The sequence below is a fragment of the Saccopteryx bilineata genome, chromosome 5 (assembly GCF_036850765.1).
Source record: "Saccopteryx bilineata isolate mSacBil1 chromosome 5, mSacBil1_pri_phased_curated, whole genome shotgun sequence".
NCBI classification, from domain to species: domain Eukaryota; kingdom Metazoa; phylum Chordata; class Mammalia; order Chiroptera; family Emballonuridae; genus Saccopteryx; species Saccopteryx bilineata.
This window is the reverse complement of record NC_089494.1, coordinates 122,755,853-122,770,046: the sequence shown is the minus strand read 5'-3', so window position 1 is coordinate 122,770,046 and position 14,194 is coordinate 122,755,853. Positions and strand designations below refer to the sequence as shown.

General features: G+C 56.8%; 1 protein-coding gene across 15 annotated transcripts in view; it reads left to right on the top strand.

Annotated features, from left to right (window-relative positions):
* Nucleotides 1-928: 928 nt before the first annotated feature.
* Nucleotides 929-14,194, top strand: part of BIN1 (bridging integrator 1) — a 52,168-nt gene continuing 38,902 nt past the window's right edge. For 13 of the 15 annotated variants that reach the window (XM_066278984.1, XM_066278982.1, XM_066278978.1 and 10 more), the window contains exon 1: nt 929-1,161. In XM_066278984.1, coding sequence (XP_066135081.1) covers nt 1,078-1,161 — 84 coding nt within the window. In that variant the 5' untranslated portion in view covers nt 929-1,077. The remainder of the gene's footprint in view (nt 1,162-14,194) is intronic. The other 2 variants (XM_066278986.1, XM_066278987.1) reach the window with 2 other exon arrangements.

The following is a 14,194-nucleotide window of genomic DNA, read 5'->3' as shown; positions in this document are numbered from 1 at the left end:
CCCGTATTGATTCACGTTGAATAAATGTCATTGGTCTGTTGGCAAAGCCAGTGAGTGGTACCCTTATCTTCTCTTTGAATAATGGCCATTAATCATTTTTCTTGGAGCAAGGAAAAGAAGATCCAATGTATAGTAGAAAGCCTGAGAGTCAAACATCTGGTTCCAGGACTGTCTCTGTGCCTCATCTGTAAGGTGGGAGTAACACTTTTATTATTATTAATAGAATCATAATTGTTATTAATTAAAATGCATTTTAATAATAGCACCTACCTCCTGGAGCTGTTATCGAGGTTGAATGCAATAATGCCCGTCCAGGAGGCCCCGACAGAGTGTAAGCCCACAGTGTGCGCTCAGTAATGTTAGGTTGTTAATATTATAGAATAAAAGAATTCTCAGCAAACTGGAAGACTGAGTGAGTGGTTGGACGGGACCAGGCGATTGGAACAGAAATGGGAACGTGTCGCGGAGGGGTCGAGAGAACTCAGATGGAAACCGCTGAGTCTGCGGGAAAGTCTGCCAGAGGAGGTTAAGTGCGCAGCGCGGAGTCAGAGAAGCACCGTGAAGGAGCCGCGGACTCCTGGATTCAGGGGACCAGCATCTATCGCCGCACGTTAGCTCTGCTTTTTGAAAGCACTGTGCTACTCCATCTGGCCTCCTTTCCCAGGCTGTGGGAGCTGGCTACTGGTGAGGAGAAACGGCGCGCGGCGGTGCGGGACCCACGGCTGTTTTATTAGTCCCGGTCGGTCCTGGGAATCCCGCACACGTGCGCGCCGCTCCCTCCGCGCCGGTTGAGGGGTCCGCACGTGGGAGAGGCCCTTTAAAGGGCCCTGTCTGGTCGGGTCCAGCGAGAGGGCGGCGCTGGGGAAGGCGCTGACCGCCGCCGCAGGCCAAGCCCCTCCTCCCCTCCCCCTGCTGTCCCTCCCTCGGTCTCCGCGTCGCGCGCTCGCTGGCTGCTCCGGCGAACGCTCCGCCTCCGCCAGTCGGCTGGGCTCTCCAGTACGCGGCGTGGAGCCGGACTGGAACCGGCGGCCGGGGCTGGGAGCTGTGCGCCCGACATCGGGCGAGGCTGGAGGCGCGATGGCGGAGATGGGCAGCAAGGGGGTGACGGCGGGGAAGATTGCCAGCAACGTGCAGAAGAAGCTCACCCGCGCGCAAGAGAAGGTGAGTGAGCCCAGGACCCGGCCGCCGCGCGGTCCAGATCACCTGCCTCTATTCCCGCCTCGGGGGCCGGTCCTCCCCGGAGGTCGCGCGCTGTTACCCCCCCGGACGAGCGCGGCAGAAGGCCTTCGGGGGACCGCGGGCCGTGCTGCAGGTGCTCGAATCGCCCTGTCTCGCCCGACTCATCTGTCTTCTCCCACCCCCGCGGCGGGACCAGAGAGGGCGCCGCTGCCCGCCCGCTCGCCCTCCTTCCCTAGCCACTTTGTGTGGTCGCCGCTCGTCCGCGGAGACGGGGCGGCCCGCGCTGACCTCCGTTGCGTGAGGTCCGGGCTGACCGCGCCCTGGAGGCCGAGGGCCGGGAGAATTGGGACGCGGGGCGCCCGGGCCGTGCAGGCCTCTGCCCGTGTCCCTGTCGGCCGTCGGAGGGCTGGGCTTCCTTTCCCAAGGGTGCCTGCGGCCTGGAAGTTCCGGGGATGCAGCGTTGCGCGCCCCTCGGGGGCTCCGCGTTTCCGGTGCCGGGGGCGGAGTGGCAGCCGCTTTAGAGGCCCACTGCCAGTGTAGGGAGCGGCCTGGAGCAGGGCGGCGGGCCGGAGGAGCGAGGAGGGCGCCGCGTGAAACCTGAGCCCCGGGGCCAGGAGCAGCTGGCGGTGGGCGGGGGCCGGAGCCTGACCTCCTGCGGCGCCCTGACTGTTCAGGAAACGTAGAACAGGGGGCGGGGGTCCGCGCTCGCGCGGCCTTGTGTCCCAGGCCATCTCTGCTTTATTGCATTGGATCTTGTCAGGTGCTGACGCCACTTCCCCTGCCTACACGGACTCTGAAATCTGAGATTGCAGAATACTGGCTCTTGCCGGGGTGGTCCCCAGCCCCCAGCCTGGGGCTCAGCTCCGCGCCCTCGCATGTGCGGCAGAGTGGGAACCCGGGGACCCCCGGCTTTCCCTTGCTAGGCTTGTGGCTGTTTATAAACAATGACTTTTGCAGCTGGGACCTGCGGGCTCACTAAGGATGCAGCCATGTGATGGAGCGGGTGCAGGGGGTGCAGGGACTAGAGCTTCCCAGCGTCTCCCTCCGAGTCGTGCTGCTCACCTTGGTGGTCCCGGGCTGAGGAGGTAGATGGCTGTGGGTGGAGGTGAAGGCCCACAACCAAGCTGTAGATCTGGCCTGCTCAGCTGTCTTCTACCCCTCTTCCCACCCCCCCAAGCCTAGAGGACAGATTAGAACTAGGGTTGCCAGGGGGTGCTGGGAAGGCTTCAGTCTCTCAGGTGGGGGAGGGCAGATGCACCTGCCCTTCCTCACCCTCCTACTACCCTTCTGTGTATGGGTAATCCTCCTAGGTGCCTGGAGTACAGCTCTGGGCCTAAGCCTGCTTCCTGCCCTTAAGGGACCAGGAGTATGAATGGGAAGCTGAGTGTTAGCTGAGACCTGTTCCCTGCCCCCACACCACCGAGGTCCTCCTCCTTCCTGGGTCCCCTTTGCTCTTCCTGTGTCCCTTTTGCTGTGGTTGCCTTGTCCCTGCAAGCAGCATCTTTGAGTAATTCAGAGACAATAGGCCTGGGCTGTGTCCTGCGTCATCACTGACCCCATTGAGCTGCCACCCCTTCCTCTTCAGCTCCTGTTCTGTGGCCACAGGCAGTTGGCTTACAGCTGGTCATCTGTGGATGTTGGCCTTGCACAAGGGCTGTCCCTTACTGAGCCAGCGCTTCATGGGACTGGAGCAGCTTAATGCTACTGGTGGACAATAGTTAGGAGATGGTCCCCTGTCAGACGCTAGAACAACACAACAGGTTTCCTGGCTGAGTCTTGGAGAGTAGACTTCCTTCTCTCCTCTCCCTTGTTAGCCCAGTGAGTACCCCTTCCCAGGAAATTTGATGTCTCAACCTGCAGGGACCTCTCTCCTCACTTCTCCTGTAGCTCAGGGTCTGACAAAGCCTGAGAGCTGTGATCTGGCTGTCTCCTAGCACCTCTGGTGGTGGCAGGACCATATCTACCTCACAATGTCAGTGGTCTCACAGGAGCCCCTGCTTCTGTCCCACTTGCCTCAGTCAAATCAATGATTAATGTGGTTCCAGTGGTCCAGCTGCCACAGGAACGCATTCCCTGAGCAGGGACAAGCAGTAGCTCAGTCCGAAAGTACCCAGAGGGCGATGATGTGGTCAAGGAAAGTTTGCCTTCTGGTGCTTGCAGCCAGGTCTCCTGTCCCCTCAGTTCAGTGTCTTTCTCTGTGGGTCCTGGCTCAGCAAACCCATCAACCAGCCTGCCTCCGCCACTGCTCTGGTGCTTCCTGAGTGACGGAGCCTTCATCTGGGTGCTGAGTGACTGTGTATGAACAAAAACAAGGGCCTTTGGGGGCTTGGCTTGGGAGCCTTGCCCTGTCTGTGGGTGGGCTGGTTTGTGCTGTGTGCTCCTCTTTCCTTTAGCAGATCTTGGCTGGACACATGTCCTGTGGCTGATCCTGGGCTGAGCCCAGGGACAGTGGGGAGCAGGGAGCATGGTGTGTGTGTCTCAGGTTGGTGTGGAGCTATGGTCATAAGTCCTGTGGCCTGTGCCTGGTGGTGGGAGAACCAGAGAATTTATGGGGGGGGGGTAAGGGATCAATGCTGCTCACCTTCCAGCCCCTGGCTGTCCCTGAGTGCCTGGGATGCAGACTGCATGGCTGGAGTTCAGGCCCAGGGTGTGAGGTCATCTTCCCATTGTGTTGGCTTCTTGGACCCTCTATAAATGGCACTGTCCATTTTTGGGCTTCAGTAGAGTGGCTGGGCAGAGCTAACTTAGGGTGGAGCTGGGTCAGATGACAGAGGATTAGAGGTTGTCTGGTTTGGCCCCTTGGGGGGAGGGGATGCTTGTGGAGCAGGGACAGCTGGGGTGGAGGTGGAATCTGGCCTGCTCCCCGCCACCCGCCCGCTGAGGTCCACTGCCCAGAAGTCCTCAAAGACCGTGCATAAGGTGGTTGCTGGCCGTGAGCTGGGGAGCTGGATGGATGGTAGGGAAGAAGGCCCTGCCAGGATGAGAGTGTGCATTCTGTCTGGTGGGACGCCCCTCCGAGAGGGGCAGGGCCCAGGGCTGTCCGTGGACAGAAATCCCTGGCACTTGGGAGCAGATGCTTACTGGAGGGAAGGTGTAATGGGAGGTATTTATAGAGCCCTGACACATGGCCAGGACAGCACCGTGCTCATCTGGTGATCAAGGGCTCGGCCCGTGCCCTCAGTTTAACAGCATCCATTTTGGCCACCTCAGTAGGAGTCCAGCCTTTACAACCAACCCTTACCTTCATGGCAGCCTCAAGAGTAGCCTTGCTACACCAAAGGTCAGGCTCTGGGAGCAGGGAGCCCCCCAGGTCTCCTGGAGGTACTCCGAGGCCGGGGGACCCAGCACTTCCCCCTTCCCAGGCCCCAGTCCAGAGGGACTCCTCTCCACCCGTATTCTCCTTTTCTCTTTCCCCTTGGTGTCCGTCTCTGTCCGTGACCATCTAGAGATGTCCTGCTCCTCCTGCTCGTCAGTCTTCCACCTCCCTTGGCCTTGCTCTTCCTCTGCGTCCCTGGCCTGCGTACTCTTTTCTTCTGAGCTTGGGCAAGCTTTTTTGCACCTCTGCAGTCTTCAGATCAGTTTCTCCCTGAGCTCTAGTTACTGACTGACATGGTTCATCTTGCCTGAGGACAGAAGGCTCCTGAGCAGGGCATTATCTCTGGGTGGGATGTTTATGGGGGCTTGGTGGACATTTGGCTAAGAAATGTGAGTGTGGGGAAATTGGAAGCCTGGCTTCCAGCCTCCTCTGAGGCCCAATGGGCCCCATGTGGTGGGTTGAGTGTCTACTGAGTCGAGTCTGCTAGTTCAAAGGAGGGCTCAAAGCAAGGCAAAGGCTGTTTTGCAGAGAAAGTGAGTGCATTGTGTTGCATGGGATGTGGAGATGTTCCAGCTGGGACCAAGGTATTGACCAAGGTGTGGGGTCAGTGTCAGGACTGCAGAGGTGTCTGTACACCTGAAGAGAAGGGGAGTGGTATGTCAGGAGTGATGAGGGGGTGCCATAGATTTGGGCCAGATTTGATTAAGTCTTGAATTCGGGGGTATCTTTGTACTTTGTAGGTTCTAGAGAAGCTGAAGCTTGCGCTCTTCTACTGCATTCTAACCCCACCAAGGCCCAATCGTACCTGGTCTCTCTGGCCTCTGGGCAGGCCTTGCCCAGGACTCTGCTGTCTCAGCCTAGCCCATCCTGTGCACGCTGTGTGAGCTGGACACCATGAGGAGAATGCTTCTGCACCCCTTCTTGCCTTGTGTCAAGACCAGGCTTGCACGGTTCTTTTTCTATGAGGTTCTGGAATTCCTGCGTCCTACCCTTGGTGTTAGGACCAAAGGAGAAGAGAGTGCGTGTGTGGGCTTGACAGGCAGGTGGTCCTGGGTTCCCTGTTAGTCAGGACCTTGGGCAAGTCATAGGACCTTTCTGAGCCCAGTATCTTTATGTATAAGACAGGAATGATAATGGTTCCTCCTCACATGCTGGGGAGGAAAGCCCTGGACACGTGCCCAGACATAGCAAGTGCTCATGGAATATCAGCTCTGGAGGGGTGAGCAGTGCGAGTGAACCCACATTTGAGTCCATTCTTCCTGCACAGGTACCTCTTCCCAGGCTCCCTTCTCCCAGTGTCCATCACAGGCCTCTGTAGACAGCTAATCCCCGCTGAGCCCTTGGCTGATCAGGGCTTCTGCTGTTGTCCTGGTCCCGGGTGGTGCATGCATGCATGTGTGTGAGAATGGAGAGGGGCGGCGTGTGGCAGGGGAGTGAGTCAGACAGTTTCCGGGTAATCTTGACTTACCTGCCCATAAACTGTAGGTCTGGCTCAGTTTACCCTGTCTGGGTTTCACTATGGCCATCAGCCAAAGGATGATGATGCTTATTTATTCATTGGTTCGTGAAAGTAATATTGCGTGCCCCCTAGGTAATGGGCATTGTTCTAGGGATGGGGGTCCAGGCAAAACAGAACCAAGCCCCAAACTCAGGAAGCAGATGTCCTAGCTGGACAGTAAAAAAAAAAAAAATCTGTGGTGTCAGGTAACTATAAGGGCAGTGAAGCAGGGCTGGCCTTTAGCTTTTCCTCTGTGGAATTGGTCTGGTTGTTCCAGCTCTGCCATTCCTGAGCACCCCCAGGGCAGGTGCTGAGGACTCAGGTGTGGCTGTGAGTAGGGGGTCCTCTTACAGCACAAGTGATTGGGTGAAGAGAGGCCGAGTGGAAGCTTCTGGTCTCCAGGTGAGAGGGCACCTGGGGAAAGATGGCTTCCTGTCGGATGTCACCCTTGTATACTCTTTCTAAGGCTGCCTCTTTGGCAAATCTCCTTTTGGGATTAAAAGTGCAAAGAAAAGGACACCAATGTTAAAACCACTCATCAGGGCTCCGATAGAAGGCAGATCTGGGTAGCCTTGGTGGGCAGGGGTTCTTGCCCAGGATGTAGGATGGGGAAGTGGGAGAGGAAGGCTGCAGAGATGGCCCAGCCTGGGAGGGCCGTGTGTCAGCTTCCACACCAAGCCACACTGCAGTGTGGGGAGACCGCGTGGGCTCAGCTCTGGGGCTCTGGGTTTGGGTCCTTCCCCACCAGTTGCCACCCCGGGAACATTATAGCAACCTCTCTGAGTTTCAGTGTCCTTAACTGAAATAAATGGCTGTGTAGGTTAATAAATGGCAGGTTAAATATCGTGGAGATTAAGTGGACAGGAGCAAAGAGGAGGGGCCCCAGTTTCCCTGAAGGAGCTGTTTTTGTCTGTGAAAGGGGCACACCTGTGGGAACTAGGTAGTGCCCAGGGTTCCTGGTGCTTCCCCAAAGTGGTGCCACCTCCCAAAGAGGCCACATGGTTCTAGACTGGGCGGGGAACCTGGCTCCATGCCAAGTCTGGGGACTGGAGAAGAGAAAGGCAGGTTCTTCCTGCCTCAAGGGAACCCTTTGTTAAATATTAACTTAATAGTAATGGTCGTGCTTATGTGTAGCTGCTGAGTGCCAGGTGCTTGGTGAAAGTTCTCATTCTTTTTTTTTCTTTCTGAAGTTGGAAACGGAGAAGCAGTCAGACGGACTCCCGCATGCGCCTGACCAGGATCCACCCAGCATGCCCACCAGGGGGTGATGCTCTGCCCATCTGGGGCGTTGCTCTGTTGCAACCAGAGCCATTTTAGCACCTGAGGCAGAGGCCATGGAGCCATCCTCAGCGCCCGGGCCAACTTTGCTCCAATGGAGCATTGGCTGCAGGAGGGGAAGAGAGAGACAGAGAGGAAGGAGAGGGGGAGGGGTGGAGAAGCAGATGGGCACTTCTCCTGTGTGCCCTGGCCGGGAATCAAACCCGGGACTCCTGCACGCCAGGCTGATGCTCTACCACTGAGCCAACCGGCCAGGGCCTGAAAGTTCTCATTCTTATTGCCGCCAGAGAGGTTGTTGTGATTCCCATTCAGCAGATGAAGAAACTGAAGCTCAGAGCAGTGATGTGCCTTACCCGTGTGCTATCCTGGTCAACTGTTTGTGTGGCTTGAGGACATGCAACTAAGAAGAGTGAGACCCTCCTGACCAGGAAGTCTATATCTATTAGGAGGGGCCATTTGGCAGATTTTGGTCACTGAAGCCTTCTCTCTTTTTCCTATTAAATGAGATTTGGGGCCCAGTTTCTCCTTGGACCCCACCTAGTATCTAGGCTTACACTTTGGGATGTGACTTTTCCCCTTTTGAGATATGTGGTGGGTTCTGGGGTCAAGGGATGGCCTGCGGTTTCCTGATGCAGATCTAAGATTGTGTTCCTGTGTACAAATGAGGCCATGTGGTGTGTTCGTCCCAAGTATCAAAGCTGCGTCCAGTTTACTCAATATAAAAGTACACCCTGTCTCTGAAATTGTCTGTCTACTTTTGTTTAAATGTTTCTTTGATGAGATGGTGGTAAACTACTTGTTTCTTAACATTCTTGGGAAGAAATAGTCCTGCTGTGTGCACGTACTCACATGCGCGCGCGCGCGCGCGCACACACACACACACACACACACACACTGAGAAGACTTTCAGGTATGAAGTCCAAAAGTCTGGAACCTTCTGCTCTGGGAACTTGCTGTTCACCCCTGTGGCCTGACCACGTGCATGGGGAGGTGACTGTCCTGGGTCCAGGCTGGAGGCAGGCCCATGGTGGCCTGGGGCAAACCCCCTAGAATATCTACTCTGTGAAGCTGGGTACTGCTTTCTGCAGTCACAGTAGTGTCCCCAGCTTGGTCCACAGGTGCTCCATGCAGACCTGTTGCACAGATGCATGGATCGTCAGGCAGCGAGGAGATAGGGGTGGGGTGAGGTAGGTTGGGGGGGGATGGCTGACAGAGGCCCAGGAAGCTCTCTGGGTTCCAGGGGACAGAAGGAGGAAGCTGTGACCACAGGATTTAAGGTCTTCAGAGGGCAGGAGAGGCAGTGGTGAGAGCTAAGATCTTGGATCAGATGGAGGGGCAGACTGCACCCCAGCACTGGCCTTCAGAGGGACAGGCATCCCCACGCAGCATCTCCTGCCACAGTGGAGTGGCTCAGAGCTGTGGTGGTGCTGGCCTGAGCCAGGGGCTGCAGTGTTTGGAGCTGGGGACCCTCTGGGGAGTCCTACCTGGCTTTAGGTCACATGCTCGGGCCCTCTGCAGGGTACTCTTCCAACCTGAGAGAGCTTTTAGATGACTGAAGTGCTGGGGTCCCTGACCTGGGGGTTTGCTGGATCTGAGAGTTTGCTGCTGCCCTCACAACCCATGTTGCCCTTTGCCTCTGTTCCCTCCTCCCAGGACTTTTTCTTTCACCCAGCTCCTGACTCAGGTCCCCATGCCACTGAAGGCAGCCAGGACCACAGCATGAGCCAAGGGTGGGATTGGAGCCTGACAGTGGGGCTGTGGTCTCTGAGCATTGAGAGCTGTCCATGGTGGCCCAGGGAGTGGGTATTGGTGACCCCAAGCTGTACCCAAGCTTGGGGCAATGGGCTGCGTCCCCACTGCTACTTCCGTCCCCTGGAAGGCCAGTGAGCTGCAGAGACCTCCACCTCTGCAGTTTGAGGTCACCGAGCAGCGAGTCTGGGGCTGAGGGTGTCAGGGAGTGGCTGCAGCTACCACAGGGCTGGAGGGAGGGACTCCACACTAGCTTGCTGGGCTGGGCTTCTGGGCAACCCTGGAGCCCCCAGGGCCCCTTTGTAGGGACATTTTCGCTGGCCCTTGTTTTACATGCCTCAGCCTCTTACACTGAATTATCTCCAGTGGCTGTGTTGACCCATATGCATGGCCAGTGTCATTCTCTCACTTCTGGCCTGCCCACTGCGGGTGAGGACGGCGCTAAGGAGCTTGAGAAGAAGCTGCTCGGCCTGCACACAGTGCCCAGCACAGCACTGGGCAGTCTAGGGCTGGGTCCCTGGGACCCTGAAGGGCTTCATATACATCCCGGGCAGCCCAGGAGGGCAGGTTGGGGGTTGGGGAAGGATCCTCTGGAAGCCTATTGCAAGCGGCTGGGACATGTGTGGAGGGGACTGGGTGGGCTGAGCCTGGGCCTGAAAAGACAGCTGAGGGAGATCAGGCCCTGAGCACCGGGAGGGCCAGCAGGCTCTGTCCCTACCTACCACTGGCCCTGGCCTGCTCACCTTCCATCCTCAGGTTTGTCCCCCAGTCTGGGCTCACTGAAGATCCAGTGTCTTACTGTCTTGGTCCTCGAAGCCTGAGGAAGGGGAGGAGATGGGGTAATGGGTGAGTCCCAAGTCCCCTGAGGGAATGACCTGGGCCTCAGACAGGTTAGTGTGCAGCCTGGCCCAGGCTGGTGCCAGGGGGCCTGCGGAGGGCTGCTGTCCCAGTATTCACCCCCAGCTGGGGTCATGCGAGGGGGGCTGGGTGCTGCCTGTTCCCAGGCCTTGCTGGAAAGGCTGTACCTCTCTCCATTACATGGCTACCCATTCATCTGTCTGTTTGGGGGCTCCACGGTGACACTGAGGAGGTGGTGATACTGCCGGGCTTAGAGGGCTTCAGAGCTGGGAGGGGCCATCAGTGGGTCAGTTCACCCCTCTTCAAGGCAGGCCATTGACCAGATGGCTCTGTGGGGTCCCCTGGCTCCAGGATCCAAGCGAGGGAGGCTCCTCAGAGGAGGATGGTTCTTACAGGGGAAGGGAGGGCAGGCCAGCTGGTAGGGATCCAGCCTCTGGGTGAGGAATGTTCAGGGAGTGGCAGCGGCCTGGACAGGAGTCTGGATTTCCACCTGTGACTGTGACTGTCCCTGGAGGAGCCTCAGAGAGGCTGCAGGGCTGGAGGGGGTTGGGCTGACAGGAGAGCCTTCACCAGCCTGGCCAGTTTCTCCAACAGCTCCTGCTACTTTCTTTGGACCCTTCACTCAGTCTGGCCTCTCCCCAGGATCATGGCCAACATGCCTGAGCCCGGGGTGAGCCTGGGCCTGCATTGGGCACTAGGGACAGACCTGGTGCAGGCAGACCTAGGCCAGGACAGACTCCTCAGGGGGACCCCTGCTTCCACCCACCCCATCTGTAGCGGCTCCACTATTTCTCTCTCAGAGCACGTCCTCCACCCCATTAATAACTATCTCAGGCCGGACAGGGTTGATGGTAGCTGAGGTGCAAATCCCAGGCCCTGGAGCACTGCAGCCGGCACGGTGGAGGAGAGATTGAACCAGGAAAGGGAAATACAGTTGACGAGGTTTGTGGTTTGTGCTGCAGGAAGACAGACCTGAACAGAGAAAGGAGTGTGGCCCCCGTGATAACTTGACCTCTTCAGGGCGCTGGCAAGCCATGCCTTCCCTGGACCCTCAGTTCATGCTCTGTGAATGGGAATAGGAGTTGCTCCCCCTGGGCTTGTGCAGAGGGTCCAGGAGAAGGTGAATGTGTTCAGTGCCTGGTTCTTGGTGGGGGCCATCTTGGGGAAGCCTCCAAGAGTCCACGTCTGTGGACCATCCTGACTTTTATGTTTTGAGCCATGTATCTTTATGTGTGACAGGATTCTTGAAACTGAACAACTGCATGGCACCCCCCCCCCCTTTTCCTGCATAGGCTGAGGAAGCTAAATCAGGAGGTGGTGGCCTCACTTCCCTGGGGTAGGATGTAGGGTGATTGGAGAGGCCAGATGAGGGGCAGGGATCTGGGGACAGAGGAGAGGGGTATCTTTTCTTTTCTTTTCTTTTCTTTTCTTTTCTTTTCTTTTCTTTTCTTTTCTTTTCTTTTCTTTTCTTTTCTTTTCTTTCTTTCATTCATTCATTCATTCATTCATTCATTCATTCATTCATTCATTCATTCATGGGGCCTGGTATGTATCAAAAGAGTACAGGCTCCAGAGCCTTGTGCTGAACCCTACCTGGACCCCAGAGCTTGTGTCCACCAGGGAGCTGGGAAGCCTGAGCTCCTGGACAGTGAGAGACGGTGAGCTCAGTCCTGCTGGGTCCAGGTAGGTCTGGATGGTTCAGAAGGGGAGGACAATCTTAGCATCTCTGCGGCATTTTATAATTTACTGAGTACCCTCACACCCACTATTTTTCATTTGTCTCTGTCATCTGTGAAGTACTGAGCTCAGGAATTCCCTGGGTGTTTCTCTCTGTCATCACCCCACTTGGCCCCAAGTTGGTCTTTCCCAGGTGCTGCTATGCCATCTCTGAACCCATCTGGGGATTCTGAGTGAATGCTTAAGTGTTTTCAAGTGAAAATCAAGTGGGGACAGCCTTTGTGGGGTGCACCTATGGGGTGTGTGTGTGTGTAGCTTGGGACTCTTGGTTGCCTCAGGAGGCTGGCACACTAGAGGAGACATTGAACCTGCAGAGTGGGTTCACTTTTGGGATCCCCCAAAGACTCCATGAGGGGTGGAGGGCGGTGGTATTTGGGCGGAGCTGGCCCAGCTCAGCACTCCCCAGGGAGCCTCCAGGTAGGGGGAGAGGAAGGTACCGATACCACAGCGCCCACATCCCACGGAGAGAAAGGGGGGGATCTTAAGGGAGACTTAAGACATGTTAATGGTTGGGAATACAAATTGAATCCTGTGATCTAAACCAAAAAAAGAATCCACAATTAATCAGATGTGTTTGCTGAACCTGGGATAGGACCCAAGTATTGTTTTGTTTCTGAAACTTTAACGCAGCGGAATGTATTCATTAGTGTCCTCCCTGCCCTCTTCCCTGAGGACTCAGTATAGCAGTCTGTTCTGGGAGCAGGCCTGGCAGAGCAGGGATGTCACCATCTTCTCCAGGCACAGCCCTCCTGTGTAGACTGTGGGCTTGGTGGAGGCCACAACCCAGGGTGGCCCTAGGTCCCTTCTGAGGATGTGCAGCACGGCCCTGAAACTGCTGGATCTGAGGGGGAGCCATCCTAGGGCCTGATCCTGGCTTTGTTGGTCTGGGCCCTGGGGAAGCTGCCCCGAGGGCGGGGCCTTGTGGGGAGGGCTGAGTCAGCGCCATGGGAAGCCTGTGTCAGCAGCAGGACAGAGCCTGATGCCTGTGTCCAGACTCTGTGCCACTGCACTCATGAGTCACCTTGCCTGCTGTGTGCCCTAAGAGACCAAAGGAGGCCACCGCCATGTTCTGCACAGTGCCACTCCTGAGCAGGGTGGTGGAGGGGGGGAGGCCTGAGTGGTCAAATGCTCTCAGCACACCTGGAGTCCTGTCTGATCCAGAGCCTGCTCCTCGTCCCCTCTGCCTGGGACTAGGACCAGCTATGTCACCCCTGTCACTTTAGTTTGCTCCTCCATAAAGGGGGGGGGACCATATCTCTCCTGCACCTCGAGACTTTGGGGGTGGAGGTTGTGACTCTGGCACCGCACAGAGTAGGCACTTAATGCCCAATGAATCGGAGTGTGAGCCTCCTGTGCGTGAGGGGCAGGAAAGGTTTTGCGAAGCATCATATGTAGCATGGCGAGGCGGAAGGCTCAGAGTCCCGTCTCAGCTCCGCTCTTCTCAAGCCCTTGACCTGCAGCAGTCCCTTGTCTCCCCTGAGCCTTCATTTCCATATCTTTGAGGGTTAAATGGCAGAACAGTGTCTCCATGTCATACAGGAGGACACAAGGTTGGGGCGGCAGTGTGTGGGCCTAATTCTTCTGTGGGGTGGGGTGACCGAGGGGCCTGAGGTGAAAGGGAGGTGTTCAGCTGCACCTGTGCCCCCTCAGTGTGTGTCCTGCTGGGCCATCCTGCCCAAGTCCAGGCCAGCTGGGTCCACTGTCAGCAAAGGAGTCTAGGCCCAGCTTGCGATCCAGATGATGGGGTCTGAAGCCTTAGGGAAGGACATTGCCCAGAAAGGGCCTTTGAGGGCAAGGGTCCAGGTGCCAGCATAGCCCCTCTCCATTTCCCACTATTCCAGCTCTCCACCCTGACCCCCTCTCCCTGTAGGCAGCAGGAATCCTTCCAGCTTGTAGATGATCTGGAAGTGTCCAGAGCTACAGTGTGGGGTAGCCAAGGGGTAGCCTCTGGGTACCCCAGGACTGACCCCACTCTGCTATTTTCTGTGTTCCTCTGTTGGCATGTTTCTGTGATTTTTTTCTTTCTTAAAAGGGATTGGTAACTGTGTGGCTGCTCAGCTTTCCCTAACTGTTTAGCTATGTTTCTCCCAGTAAAGAGGGCCGCCTGGGGAGAAAGGGGACAGTAGGCACGAACCCCCACCCCCCAGCAGGCAGGAAACGTGTGGTGTTAGCTGTGATTTGGAGGTGGGGCCTCTGCCACCCCTTCCTGTCCTCCCTGCTTAGGACGCGGGGTTAGTAGAAGCAAGCCCAGAAAAACCTATCCTGTTCCCTGGACATTCATTCTACCTGCCGGGAGCTGGAGTAGCCACATGACTTCCCTGGTCTGTTCTTGGTCTCCCCTTGCTCTAATGCCCTCCAACCTTGACCCTTCACCTGTAAGCTGAGCAAAGACCCCTTCCTCTTCTAGTCCCTTCCCACTCTCTCCCAGCCTTGGCTCCAGAGAAGTGCAAAGGGGTAGCCCTGAGCTGGAAATGTGGCCTCCCTGGAACCAGCAAGTCCCTGCCTCTGGTTCTCCATTCACAAAGGGAGGAGTCCCTGCGGTGCCCTCACAGGTCCTGGCAACTTGTGGACCAAGCAGG